Below are 12680 nucleotides of genomic sequence, written 5' to 3'. Positions count from 1 at the left end.
AAGAAATTACGGAGTTCTTTTTGGTGAATTTGGTGCCTCTGCAAGTGTCATACTTTACCTCACACTTTTTGACTTGTGGGAATTTGAGGCTTGTTACAGGATTTTGAAGGAACAAGTGGTGGTGGCTCTAGCTTCTGAGGACGATCAGCTACGCCCTGCAAGGATGCAACTTTAGGTGAGACTATTACAGATCCTTCAGGCAAAGAGAAGATAACCTCTTCAGACAGAAGAAAGCTTTGTTTCTGTTGGCAAATCATCTCACTGAATTTAGGGGTTCAAAGTACCCAGCTTCATCAGAGTCTGCATCTGTGTCCCACTCCAACTTTCAAGATCCCATTCATTTCTACTTAGTGCCCTAACATTGACTGAAGAGACCCTGAGAATTTAGGAATTCAACTTGTGTTGTAATTCAGTCAATCACAGGATTCGAGTTTGGATTTGGTTTTCCCACATCTACGCCCTGGGGTTACAGGAGATAACTGTAGTCAGTTCATAGAAGCTTTCACGTCCTTTATGTGGACATTGAGGTTGAACTTTAAGGACCTGAGCACGTTATTTTCTTCTTTAAGTTCTTCAGCAGATTTAGAAGCAATCGCTCATCTCCATTATACTCCTTCTTTTGACCAAAATGTTCATAGGTAGCGTGTACTTGTTCCCTCAGATGCTTGCCTTTTATAGGGACTTGATTGACGGTACTCAAACATAATAATTTGAGAAACTTCTTTGCTACTTCTTGCAATAGATTACCAGTCCTCTTTAAAAATTGGAATAAATGTCACTAATGGCTTTAAATCTAATCAGATTAAAGAGGCAATTCCAGAAACCCAGAACAATCTCAGAGAACTCATCTTTTTTTTGAGGAAGATTAGCCCTGAGCTAACTACTGCCAATCTTCCTCTTTTTGCTGAGGAAGACTGGCCCTGAGCTAACATCCACACCCATCTTCCTCTACTTTATACATGGGATGCCTACCACAGCATGGCTTTTGCCAAGCAGTGCCATATCCGCACCCGGGATCCGAAATGGCGAACCCCAGACCTCCGAGAAGAGGAACGTGCGAACTTAAGCGCTGTGCCACCGGGACGGCCCCAGAGCTCATCTTTAGTACTTGTTCTCTAGAACCTCTCTAGTCCCAAAATCTCTATCAGTCAGCCTTCAGCAAGAAAAGGAGAACTACTAGGAGATATGTGTGTTTGTGTATATATGTGTGTGTGTATGTATGTGTATATACAAATACAAAGGTATATATACAAATATATATGCATATACATTGTATATGACAAACATACACACATATATGCGTACATGTGTGTGTACATGTGCATTTTATGGATTTGTCATAGAGAAACGTCCTTCTGCAATAGTAGGAGACTGTTAAGCAGTCTCTATGATTGCTGCCTCCTCTTCTGATGCTGAAGCAGCTCAGACGTTCAGGAAGAAAAGATCATGCCCAAGTGTGATGCACAGCCCTGAGCTGCAAACCCCATAAAGACTCCACTAAGACTCATGTCTTTCCATTTGCTGTGATCTTGGGGAAGAGGATACTCTGAAGAAAGCTGGGCCTTCCAGAACTCAAGGGCCTTTACGCCTTTCCCAGGTTAGACGTCTCCTCTTCTGAGGGTCCTTCCCTAACTAACAAATTCAAACCACCATCCGCTCATTTTCCTTCTCTTCACCTGACTTCAACTTTTTTTCAGTGCACTGACATTACCTGACAGTCGTTCTGGTTGTCTAGTGTTTTCATAACCCAACTGGAATGTACAATCCATGAGAACAGAGTTTGGTTCACTGTTATTTCACACCTAGACAAGTGTCTGGTGCTCAGGAAGTTTCTAATAAATATTGAATGAATTATTTTTTTAATCCTCACAACAAGCTCCGGGGGTCAATGCTGTCACAGGCCAGAGTTTCCAGAAGAGGATATGGGAACACAAAGAGGTTAGCTAAGTAGCTCAGGTCATGAGCAAATAAGGGCGCACTTGGAGCAACAACTCGGAGCCACGTCTGTCTTGAACCCCAAGTTCTTTCCACTCCCCAGACGCCACAGCCTTAGGCTGCCCCTGGCTCACGTCTCCCATTGGTGCCTATTGTTCACATGACCGTGGATCCCGAACATTCTCTGCTCACTCTGCCTCCCTGATAGGAGCTCTCAGAGGAGGGAGGGCGTAGCTCTCATCTACACCTGCCTCAATTCGTCTTATTTTTTTTAATGTGGCAAAAATGCATAACATTAAATTTACCGTGGAACAATATTGAAGTGCACAGTTCAGCAGTGCTAAGTATATTCACATTGTTGTGCAACCAATCTCCAGAACTTTTTCATCACGCAGAACTGAAACTGTGTTCATTAAACAAAACTCCACGTAATATACAAATGGGCATCAGCATAGGAGAAGATGCTCAACACCACTAATAATTGCAAAAATGCAAATAAAAAGTACAACGAGATATCACCTCACACCTATAAAGATGGCCTCAAGGGGATTTCCCTATGAACATTTGACTCAACAACAAAGACAAACACCTTCAGGCCTGGTTGGCTGTTGTTTCTTCACAAGAGGCAGGCCACACCTGCAGTGTTGGTTCTGTACGGCTGCACAGCAAATTATCACAAGTTGAGCAGCTTAGAACAACACAGGTTGATTGTCTCACAGCTCTGCACGTCAAAAGACTGGGAAGGCTCATGTGGTGTCTGCTGAGTGACTCACAAGGCCAAGACAAAGCGTCAGCCAGGCCAATGCTTCTCTAGAAGCTCTGGAATAATCCGCTTCAAGCTCGCTCAGTTTGTTGGCAGATCAAACTCCTTAAGGTTGGAGAATGAGATCCCCATTTCCTTGCAGCTGTCAGACAGGGGCCGCTGTAATCTCCTGCAGCCAGCCCCACCCCTTCTCAGGAGCACTGCCTTCTCCTCAAAGCTGTCATTCCGTGTCGCGTGCTTCTTGTGCTTTGACCCTCTCTGACCCGCTCCTCCGTTCCTTGGTGGGAAAAGCTTTTAAAGGACTCCTCTGAGCGGGGCAGGCTCACCCATGTTATCTCCATGTCTCAGGATCCACTGACTTGGGGCTTCATTACGTCCACAGAATCCCGCAGCAGCAGGACTCCTAGTGGTGTTCCATGGAGCATGAGAGCTGGGGATCTGGGAGGGCAGAATTAGATGTCTTAGTCTGGTCAGGCTGCTATAACAAAGTGTCATGGACCAAGCGCATTGAACAGGAGCAGTTCATTTCTCACGGTTCTGGAGGCTGGGAAGTCCAAGATCAAGGTGCTGGCAGGTTGGTTCTGGTGAGGGCCCTCCTCCTGGCTTCCAGACAGCCACTATTATGGTCTCAATATTTGTGTCCCCCATCCTACATTCATAGATGATATCCTAAACCCCAATGTGGTGGTGCTTTGAGGTGCAGCTCTGCCTTTTCGGGCTCAGGGGCTGGGAGGGACTGTCCTTGGCAGGCACCTGGAGTTGAGCAGGAGGAACAGAGGATGGAGGGGTGGCTACTCCTCCCTACAACAGTGTGATGGTACTTTGCGGTTGGGCCTTTGCTAGAGCCCTCATGAATGGATGAACACCCATATAAAAGAGCCTCCAGAGAATTCCTCCACCCCTTCGGCCACGTGGGGACACAGTGAGAACACACCTGTCTGTGAACCAAGAAGTGAGTTCTCACCCACACCAAATCTGCTGGCATCTTGGTCTTGGACTTCCCAGCCTCCCGAAGCGTGAGAAATGAATTTCTGTTGTTTTTAAGTCACTCAGTCTCTGGAGTTTTGTTATAACTGCCCTAATGGACTAAAACAGCTGCCTTCTCTCTGTGTCTTCACGTGGAGGACAGAGGGAGCAAGCTCTCTAGTCTCCTCCTATAAGGGCGTTGATCCCTTCCTGAGGGCCACGCCCTCTTGACCTCATCTACACGTAATCACCTCCCAAAGGCCCCATTTCCAGAGACCATCACATTGGGGGTTAGGGTTTCAAGATATGTATGGGGGCAGGGTGGTGCACAAACATTCAGTCCATACACTTGCCTACCACACAAGCCAAAAGTGCACAGCTGTGGCACTACTGTCCCACTCGGGAACAGCCCTGAAGGACAGTGAAGGGAAATCCTCCCAGAGGGAAGAACCTTGAGCAGTGCCCCTGGTTGTCCACTCTGCCTGGAGGGGAGATGGCCAGAGGTACGAGTGCATACCCATGCATCGGCAGTGTCTGTCTCATTGGCTGCAAGGTCAGGGACTTTGAGGGTATACAGTTGAAAATTAGTGACAAGGAGGTCTGGGGAAGAGGTATGTGACAAATCTGTCCCAATAGACATACAATGTGAAGATATTCGTGTCTTATGAGAGTTCTCAGCAGAGAATGACCCCAGCAGAGCAGTATGGTAGTAATCTAACGAATAAAGTATGCATTGTGTAGATGTCAACCCACCTCTTTCTCTGGCATTTGTATCATACCCAATGGGCTCAAGGACAAAGTGGCCAAGGTGGCAGGGCTGGAGATTATGGGAGAAGTACTGACTTGTAGGAAGGAGAATTTGCTGTAGATCTGCATCCAACACGGTTTGATTTGCTCCCATAGTCAGGACGCACAGGTCTTGAGATCAAGGCGTGGAAACAGAAGTGCCTCTCTCACGACTTACCCCTAGAGGTGCACTGCCCAATGTGCTTGCCATCGCCATCGCTGCAGGCCTTGCTGAACCAGAGGCCTTCGTTCCAAAGGGAGAAATGCTTTCACCAAAGAACACACAGTGATTCCATCGAAAGGGAATGGAAACTGCCAGCTGGCCATTTTGGGCTCTTCATCCCTTCAATCGAGAGGCACAGAAGGGGGTCCCATGCTGGCTGGGGGGAGGGAACCTGATAATCAGAGGGAAATTGGGCCCCTGTTACACGGGGAGCTAAGGAGAAGCGTGTCTGATACATCTATTGAGCTTCTTACTACTCTCATGTTTTGTGATTAAAGTTAGTGGGAAATGACAACAACCAATTTAAGGCAGGACATCTAATGGCCCAGACCCTTCAGCAATTAAGGTCTGAGTCATCCTGAAAGGCGAAGAACCATGACCAGCTGAGGTGCTGTCTCAGGGAAAAGGAATAAGAAATGGGTAGTGGAAGAAAGCAGCCATACAGCCCAGCTCCACCCAGGGACCTGCTGCAGGAACCAGGACTGCCATATCCTTTAGCTTCATGAGTTAAGAACATCCCTCTCTTCAGGGAGGAAAACAAACCAACCAGGAAACAAACACACAACAAATTAGACTGTCTCAGGAAATTCTTATTTACCAGCTTTTACTGACAGAGAATGACAAAATGGCAAGGGTCTACTGCCTTTTTTCAGCCTGCAGAAGGCAATTCTCTTGACTGCAGCTTTCAAGCAGGCTTCGCAAGATCTGATTCCACCACACAGCATAGAAAATGTGTCCTTGCTTCTCTTTGGTCTCTGCAAGGACACAGTTATCTGTTTTCCTTGTGATTAACTTTGTTGAGAAGGTGGGATTGTTTCCAGTACCTTCTCAAGTTGCTGAATTAAGACTACTCTCTTAAACCTGAAAATAAAGAGACGTTTAATTAACCGGAAGATATTGAAAGCATCGATGATGTGGACGGAGTGGTGGTGGCTACAAAAATAGAGCCTACAATCTACATGGGAACAGAAAATGCATCCTCATGGAGAGATAGGGTCTAGCAAAATACCAGGAGTGTCAATGAGGCCCATGCACAGCCCAGACTGTGGGGAGCCAGGAAAGTTCCATGGGCTTGCGAGAACGAGCTAGACTCCAGAATATCCACGTAAATGCCGACGGAAATTGCATGAACCAGGAGGGAGGGCCAGAGTTTGGGAAACACAAGGCAGGGCCTGCTCCCACCCCTGGTCAGCACTGGGCACAGCTGCTGGAAAAGATGGGAGAGCTCTTCTTGACACCCACCTCGCGGCCTCCTGGATGGTAAAGTCAACAAACTGCTTCTTGACTGCAGGAGGGCCTTGGACTCCTTCAAGCAAAGTGAAAATTCTTTCATACTCTGATGAGAAGGAAAAGAAGTCAGTATGTCTACACGTAGGAAGATGCTGTAGATCTCAATCTGAAAGCATCTACTGCCTCAGTCCTCATCTTCGTGGGCTAGGATGTTACATACTGAGGTGTTTTAAACCCTTAATTCACAACACCTGCACAGACTTACTAATCAACTACGGCCAACACTAACCAAGCAAAACAAAAACTGTTCAGAGGTGTATTAGGAATTTTCAGACAACACTAAAGACAAACCGTCCTAAAGCATTAAAAAGAACCCAATTCAACCAAAGGAGAAGTTGAAGAGGTGGGTTGAATCTATTCTAAAACCTAGAGAGAGAGAAAGTACCTATGGCTTTCACAGACTTACTTCGTCCAAACTTCCGAACTTCCTTCCTTAATTCATACTTTATATTATAATTAATTTTCTGTGCCATAGCAGGACTTATTTGTGACGTATTTGGCACAGTTCCCTCTGAAGACGTGGCTGTGACTTTTCGGTCACCTCCAGAGGTGCTGCAGGTTTTGCTTCCTCCTGCAAGGGCATCACTACCAGGCTTGTGAGCCAGGCCATCTTTCCTGAGCCCAGCGACATCATCAGAGAGAGAATCCCATCGGTTGGGTGGAACCCCATCTCCCGCCGTATTCATCTGCTCTGGTGCAGCAGAGTTCGACATGAAGCCATCTGGTGGGGTTTGAGTCCATTTCGTCTTCTTGGCATGGACTTTGTGAGTGACAATAGCATCTGGGAATCAAATTAAGAGATTGAGCTGTGAGGTAGTTGCATGCTACCCTGCCCACAGGGCCATTGCTGTGCTCCACAGTTTTGAGGATATTATTTATCTCATAAAGCTGGAGGGGCTACCACCTGGACATATCAGATGCTGCAAACAGGGCTTGGGAAAGATCACACAATAAACCACTCTCTCTCTCCTGGCCCTGTGATATATAGAGACACCTAGTTGGACAGTATATTTAACTAAGCAACATTCACAGAGCCCTGGCACTCAGGATTTAATGTCTCCTTGGTGCCCTTTACAAGTTGACAAGCTGAAAGTCTCGATGTCAAGAGGTCTAATAGTCGCTCAGCATCGACCAAAATCTCTGTCAGTATATGACCCTCCTCGTCACTCTTTGCTGTCTCAGAAAAGTAAATTTTATTTACTTAAAGCCTGACACCTCTATTTCACTTCCTCATCTCTGTGCCAGGCACAGTGCCAGGAGCTGGGGGATGGGCTCGGAACAAGACAGACAGAAACGATCCCTAGTCTTTGGCGACTCACATTCGCATGGGGATGTCAGAGAGGAAGTGCCCAAGAAGCAAGCAAGATCATTACAGTCTGAATCCGTGTTAGGGAAGAAGTAAGCGGGGATGTGACAGACAGCAGGAGAGGGAGCCTCTATGGACCGTGTGGTCCAGCAGGGCCTTCCGGGGAGGTGTCCTTTGGGCGGAGCCTGGAGGAGGAGACAGAGCTGGCCTGGGCACAGGCAGAGGAAGAGTTCCAGGCTGTGGAATGAGTGCAGGGCCCACAGGAGAGGACGAGCCAGGACCACAGAGCAAAGGACAGAGGCAAAGAGAGCAAGGAGGAGACCCACAGGACATGAGTTAGGAGAGGATGGAAGGGCCAGGTCGTGCAGAGCTTATAGACCGCAGTGGGGAGTCCAGATTCTGTTCTGAGAATAGGAAAGTGGATGACAGGTTTTCAGGATGGACATGGCGTGATCTGATTTCTATGGCGACACTATCACTCGCTGCAGGGCAAAAAATGGTTTAGAGGAGGTGATGATGGGAAGCAGGGAAATCAGGTAAGAAGCTATTGGAGTAGCTTGGTGACAGATGATGGCAGCCTCGACTGGAGAGAGAGAGAGAAACGGTGGGGTGCAGGATTTATATTGGGCAACAAATTACTAAGTGGTTGGAAGTCAGAGAATAATCAAAGAATAATAAGAGGCATCAAGAGTGAATCTAGGCATGTTGGCCTGAACTACTGGGTGGATAATAGTCCCAGCTGTGTGCAGGTGTTTGGCAACTGCTCACAAGTGTGGAGTGTGGCCAATGTTTCCTGATTGTGGTTCGGTGACCTCATGTTGGCAGCTGCAACTAGGCCATGGTGGGACTAGTTACACTGTGGATATGTGCAAACTCTAAATACTGGGGTTTCTCGACGCTCCCAGGCCCCGATGCCCACAGGCAGCAGGTTCTTACACCTTTGGGGATGCTGTTAGCTGAGACAGAGAAGGCTGAAAGTCGAGGCTTTTTGAAGAGGGGGGATGTTCAGAAGATCAAACCCGTAGAACCAGTTGTATTTTAGACATGAGTAGACACCCATTGGAGACACACACACAGTTGTATTTCAGTCTGAAGGTCCAGAGCAAGGTGTGGTCTAGAGGTGTAAAGGTGAGCGTTCTCGCGGTGTGAATCACATTTAAAACTCTGAGACTGGGTGGGATCACCTAGGGAGACAGTGGATTGAAAAGACAAGGCCCAATATCCAGCTTTGGGTCCCTGCAATATTCAGAGGTGGGAAAGGAGAGGAAAAAAGAGAAAACGGAGACGCAAACAGAGTCCCTAGGAAGGGGGTAAGGAGTCCAGGAGAATGTGGTGTCCAGGAAGGCCAGCAGACTTCCCTGGAGGAGGGAGTGAGCAAGCCTATCTCATGCCACTGAGAAATTAATGGGAAAGTGCAGCAGACACTGGTGACCCTGATGCTAACAGCTTCTTTGGCCTATCGTGTGAGGAAGCCACGCGGCACAAGGTGAGAACTCGAACAGGAGGTGATGATGAGCAGCGAGCCACTGCGCACCTGTCCTCTTGTGGAGCCCATCAGCTCCTTTTGCCTCAGGAACCTGCTTTATTCTGACTCTTACAAGAACTCCAAATGGTTGGAGCTAACTAGAGCCTTGCCCCTCCACTTGCAAACATGCTCCTATCTGTCTACCCTTAAGGCCACGACAGCAAACTTCCCTTGACAGGGCTGAGCCCTAGAGATGGGGTCCCCCCCTTCCTGTTTGCTTAACCATGGTGACATACTCTGCATTTCCTCAGATGACGAACGGCTCTTGGGTTCTCTAGGATGTTTCTTTTTTTTCTGCTGCCCTGCTGCAAACTGCTCTGCTTCGTCATTCCTCCTTTGCTGAAAAACATCAGTGAATGCATTCCATTCAAGACAAAATCTAATCATCGGAAAAAGCAGTCTTCACATGCACACACAGCCATGCATTTAGACCATCAGTATAAGATTTAATCATGGGCCACAGATTTCCCATCAACCAGCACACCCTCTGTTCTCAGAAAATGCAGTCCAGTTTTAATCTGGTCTAAGTGAAATAAGGAGGAGGTAGAAAACAAGGTGTGGTCCGAATCCACACACGGTAAAACCGTGATTACTAACAACGCTGGGGAATGAGTGGCTCTCCTCAACCAAAGCGATAAACATGTGGTCCTCTCTTTAGACAAGTAGACACCATTTTGCTTCAGCCCTCGCTGGGGGAGAACAAAAAGAAAACGCCTCTTTGGTCCTTTTGTGCTTTAAGTATGAACAAATACTGATTAACACTTTATTCAATGACACGTGTAGATGGTGAAAGGCAGGATAGATTGCAAATGTAAATCTCCCCACCTCTGACCTTATGGAAGTTCTAATAATGTCATCCTTGGGGCCAGGTGGGTGTAGGGAGTGCTTTTCAGGGTTGGTGGTAGACAAAACTTGAAATCAAGGGTATAATAGGTTAGCTAAGAGCTGTTTCCACCCAAGGATAACCCAAGAATGTGCCCGTACATGATCTGAATACAGTGGTGATAAAAGTATTTTCCCAAAGTGTGTGCATTTCCCAGAAAATGGGAGCCCAGAATGGGTGAGGACATTTTCATTAGGCATTGACTCTCCCCAGGTACTGTGCTAAATGCTTTACATGTGCTAATTCGATCCTCCACCAAGCCCTATGAGTTAGTGTCATGATCTCCATTGTTAAAAATGAGGAAACCAAGGCACAGAAAATTAAGAAAAACTCCAATTACTTGAGGAGTTTTGGGGTCAGGTGGAATAACTTTGTCTGATTTTGCTGCAGAAGAGATTACTGCATGTTCTGTGCCTTCATACCAATGATCTCCTCCGCGAGTTCAGGTCGAATCCCCTTTGTCTTCATGCTTCAATGGTCGAGTCAGCACGTCTCCCTCACACACACAACACACATCTCACATTAAGATGTCCGTTAGACAATCCAATTATGGCAACATCACCTAGCGCTTCATGCTGCAAAAGGAACACTAAGTCATTGTGTAGATGGAGAGCGTGTGACTGGAATAATGGAAACAGAGGAAGTAGACTGTAATCTCGATAGCAAGGAGTTACTGTGGGGGGTGGGAAAGAATACAGACTCTGGAGCCAGAAAGATGTGGGTCAAATCCTGGCTCCTGTCAGGTGTGTCCCTCAGGGCAAAGCATTGGGCCACTGTCAGCCTTGATTTCTGCTTAAGAAAGGGCAGGTAGTAATACTCATCTGCAGAACAGTTGTGAGCATTAAATGTGATCATTTAAGTCACCAGCTCCGAGTGCAATAAACGGCAACTATTATTTCTGTTCCACCAACACTCCTGGATCAGAAAGCCTCCCACTTTCTGTTCACATAAGAATCTCTGTGTTGGGGCTGGCCCCGTGGCTGAGTGGTTAAGTTCGCGTGCTCCGCTGCAAGCGGGCCAGTGTTTCGTTGGTTTGAATCCTGGGCGTGAACATGGCACTGCTCATCAAACCACGCTGAGGCAGCGTCCCACATACCACAACTAGAAGGACCCACAACGAAGAATATACAACTATGTACCGGGGGGCTTTGGGGAGAAAAAGAGGAAAAAAATAAAGTCTTTAAAAGAAAAAGAATCTCTGTGTTGTATTTTGTCTTTTAGGTACATAGAAGTGAAGCATAAGATTTATATTCTCCTTTGAAGAAGAAAGTAATTATGCCAAGAATATCAGAATTTGGGCAGAAATAGAAACAGTTCTCCTACCTGCGTGTCCTCTTGAAATAGATAGCTGAAAGTATAATGTCTTCTAGGTTGACCTGCATTACTCTCTTGACGGGGAGGAGCCCTCTCCAGATGCTCCGCATAGTCGATTATTTGTCCGAGAACACTCCGATGGGAAAGTGGAAAATCCTTGGAAAAGACATTGATGCTATACAGCTCAAACTGACGGTCCTCTGGGGAGGACATGATCATAGACTGTGTTGGCGATGTGTACCATGGCACCAAACAGAATTTAGAATCTCATGTCGAGGATCTAGATCGTGTTCTAGGATCCAGAATCATCTCCCCTCATCTGAGTCCTGTCTCAATGCACCAGCGCTACTGCCTCTAGGCTCAGACCACCAGGTCCAGAACAACTCCCTCATGCCTCAAGCCAGGTTTGAGGATGGGCTGACCCTCCTTATTCCACCATCCCCAATCAAAGGTCATACAGCTCCCTATTTGGAAGAAACTAGCCTCTATGGCATTCTCTTATCATCCAGAGAACTTTGGGTAGCGGGCATTTACCTCTTTGGATAATTTGATGACATCTACAGACTTTCATCTCCAAAAAGTCCCCTTGCACACAAAACCTGGTCTATAACTTCAGGGGTGTGTTCTGCCTAAGATCAGCTCAATTTAACGGACAGATAATCCCACTTAAAATCAACCAAATGGAGTAAAGAGGCTTTATAAACTGACACCAATTATCCCGGACACTCTCAGTTTCATTATTTTCATGCAAACGAGGAATTCTCTCCTGCACTCATAAATGTAGGCAGTGTGGTATAGTATTTGGGTGTGCAGTCTCTGGAATCTTAGAGACCTAGATTCTGCCACTTTCCAACTGGCTAAACCTGGGGCAATACTTAAAGGCTTCCTCGAAGTTTCTATTTCCACAAAATGGACGTAAAACTGTGTCTACCTCCTGGGGCTGTTTTGAGGATTACAGGAGAGAAAGCAGGGAGAGGGTGGTGTATGTGCTGTTAACACACAGCTCCCCTTAGGCTTGAGGACATGGGTACATGTAGGGATTCAGTGAAAATGGATATTCTAAATGTCAAAGTATTACAAAATAACCTACTCACGCGGTCAACACCCTCCTGCAAGTAGACTTGATAGTTTCATAATCAACAAATGTCCTAAACAAAATTTTGTCTGTTTTTGGCAGAACGATCCTCTTGTTAACCATGCTAAATGACTACTATGTGCAATATCATAAACATTTCTATACGCCTGAGGTGTCAGATCCTGCTTTAACTGAGGCAGATAATTTTAGTTACCCCTGAAGTACATCTGGGATGTAACACAATCCCTCTCAAAATCCCAGCTAGGTTTTTGTAGCAATTGATAAAGTGATTCTGGAATTCACATGGAAATGAATAGACCCCAAAGAGCCAACAGAATAAATCTTGAAAAAGAAGAAGAAGGGCAGGGGACAGACATTTCCAGGTTTCAAAACTTGCTACACAGCTACAACAATCAAGGGGTTGGCCAGGTGGCCCAGAGTTTAAGTTCATACATTCTGCTTCAGTGGCCTGGAGTTTGCTGGTTTGGATCCCGGGTGCAGACCTATGCACTGCTTGTCAAGCCATGCTGTGGCAGGCATCCCACATATAAAGTAGAGGAAGATTGTCATGGATGTTAGCTCCTGGCCAGTCGTCCTCAGCTAAAACAGGAGGA

At 46.6% G+C, this 12680-nt stretch overlaps 1 protein-coding gene across 1 annotated transcript; it reads right to left on the bottom strand.

Moving 5' to 3' along the window:
- Positions 1-5260: 5260 nt before the first annotated feature.
- LOC103541167 (integrator complex subunit 6-like) lies at positions 5261-11270 on the bottom strand. The gene is made up of 5 exons (XM_008507896.2): positions 11001-11270; positions 9031-9133; positions 6370-6744; positions 5916-6009; positions 5261-5534 (listed from the first exon to the last, which is right to left on the bottom strand). Exons 1-5 carry the CDS (start codon positions 11208-11210, stop codon positions 5462-5464), a joined length of 855 nt encoding a protein of 284 aa, XP_008506118.2. The 5' UTR covers positions 11211-11270; the 3' UTR covers positions 5261-5461.
- Between the last annotated feature and the right edge of the window lie 1410 nt (positions 11271-12680).

This window comes from Equus przewalskii, chromosome X (genome assembly GCF_037783145.1).
Source record: "Equus przewalskii isolate Varuska chromosome X, EquPr2, whole genome shotgun sequence".
NCBI lineage: Eukaryota > Metazoa > Chordata > Mammalia > Perissodactyla > Equidae > Equus > Equus przewalskii.
Note: the sequence above shows the minus strand (reverse complement) of the source record. Positions and strands in the feature narration are given on the sequence as shown.

What these genes read in the sequence shown, in the direction of transcription:
- LOC103541167 (XM_008507896.2), bottom strand. Translation starts at nt 11,210, where the DNA reads ATGATCATGTCCTCCCCAGAGGACCGTCAGTTTGAGCTGTATAGCATC. An exon ending in TATTTCAAGAGGACACGCAG is followed by an intron (nt 9,134 to 11,000) that starts GTAGGAGAACTG and finishes GATGTTTTTCAG; the next exon opens with CAAAGGAGGAATGACGAAGC. An exon ending in AGTTCGGAAGTTTGGACGAA is followed by an intron (nt 6,010 to 6,369) that starts GTAAGTCTGTGA and finishes CCTTCTCATCAG; the next exon opens with AGTATGAAAGAATTTTCACT.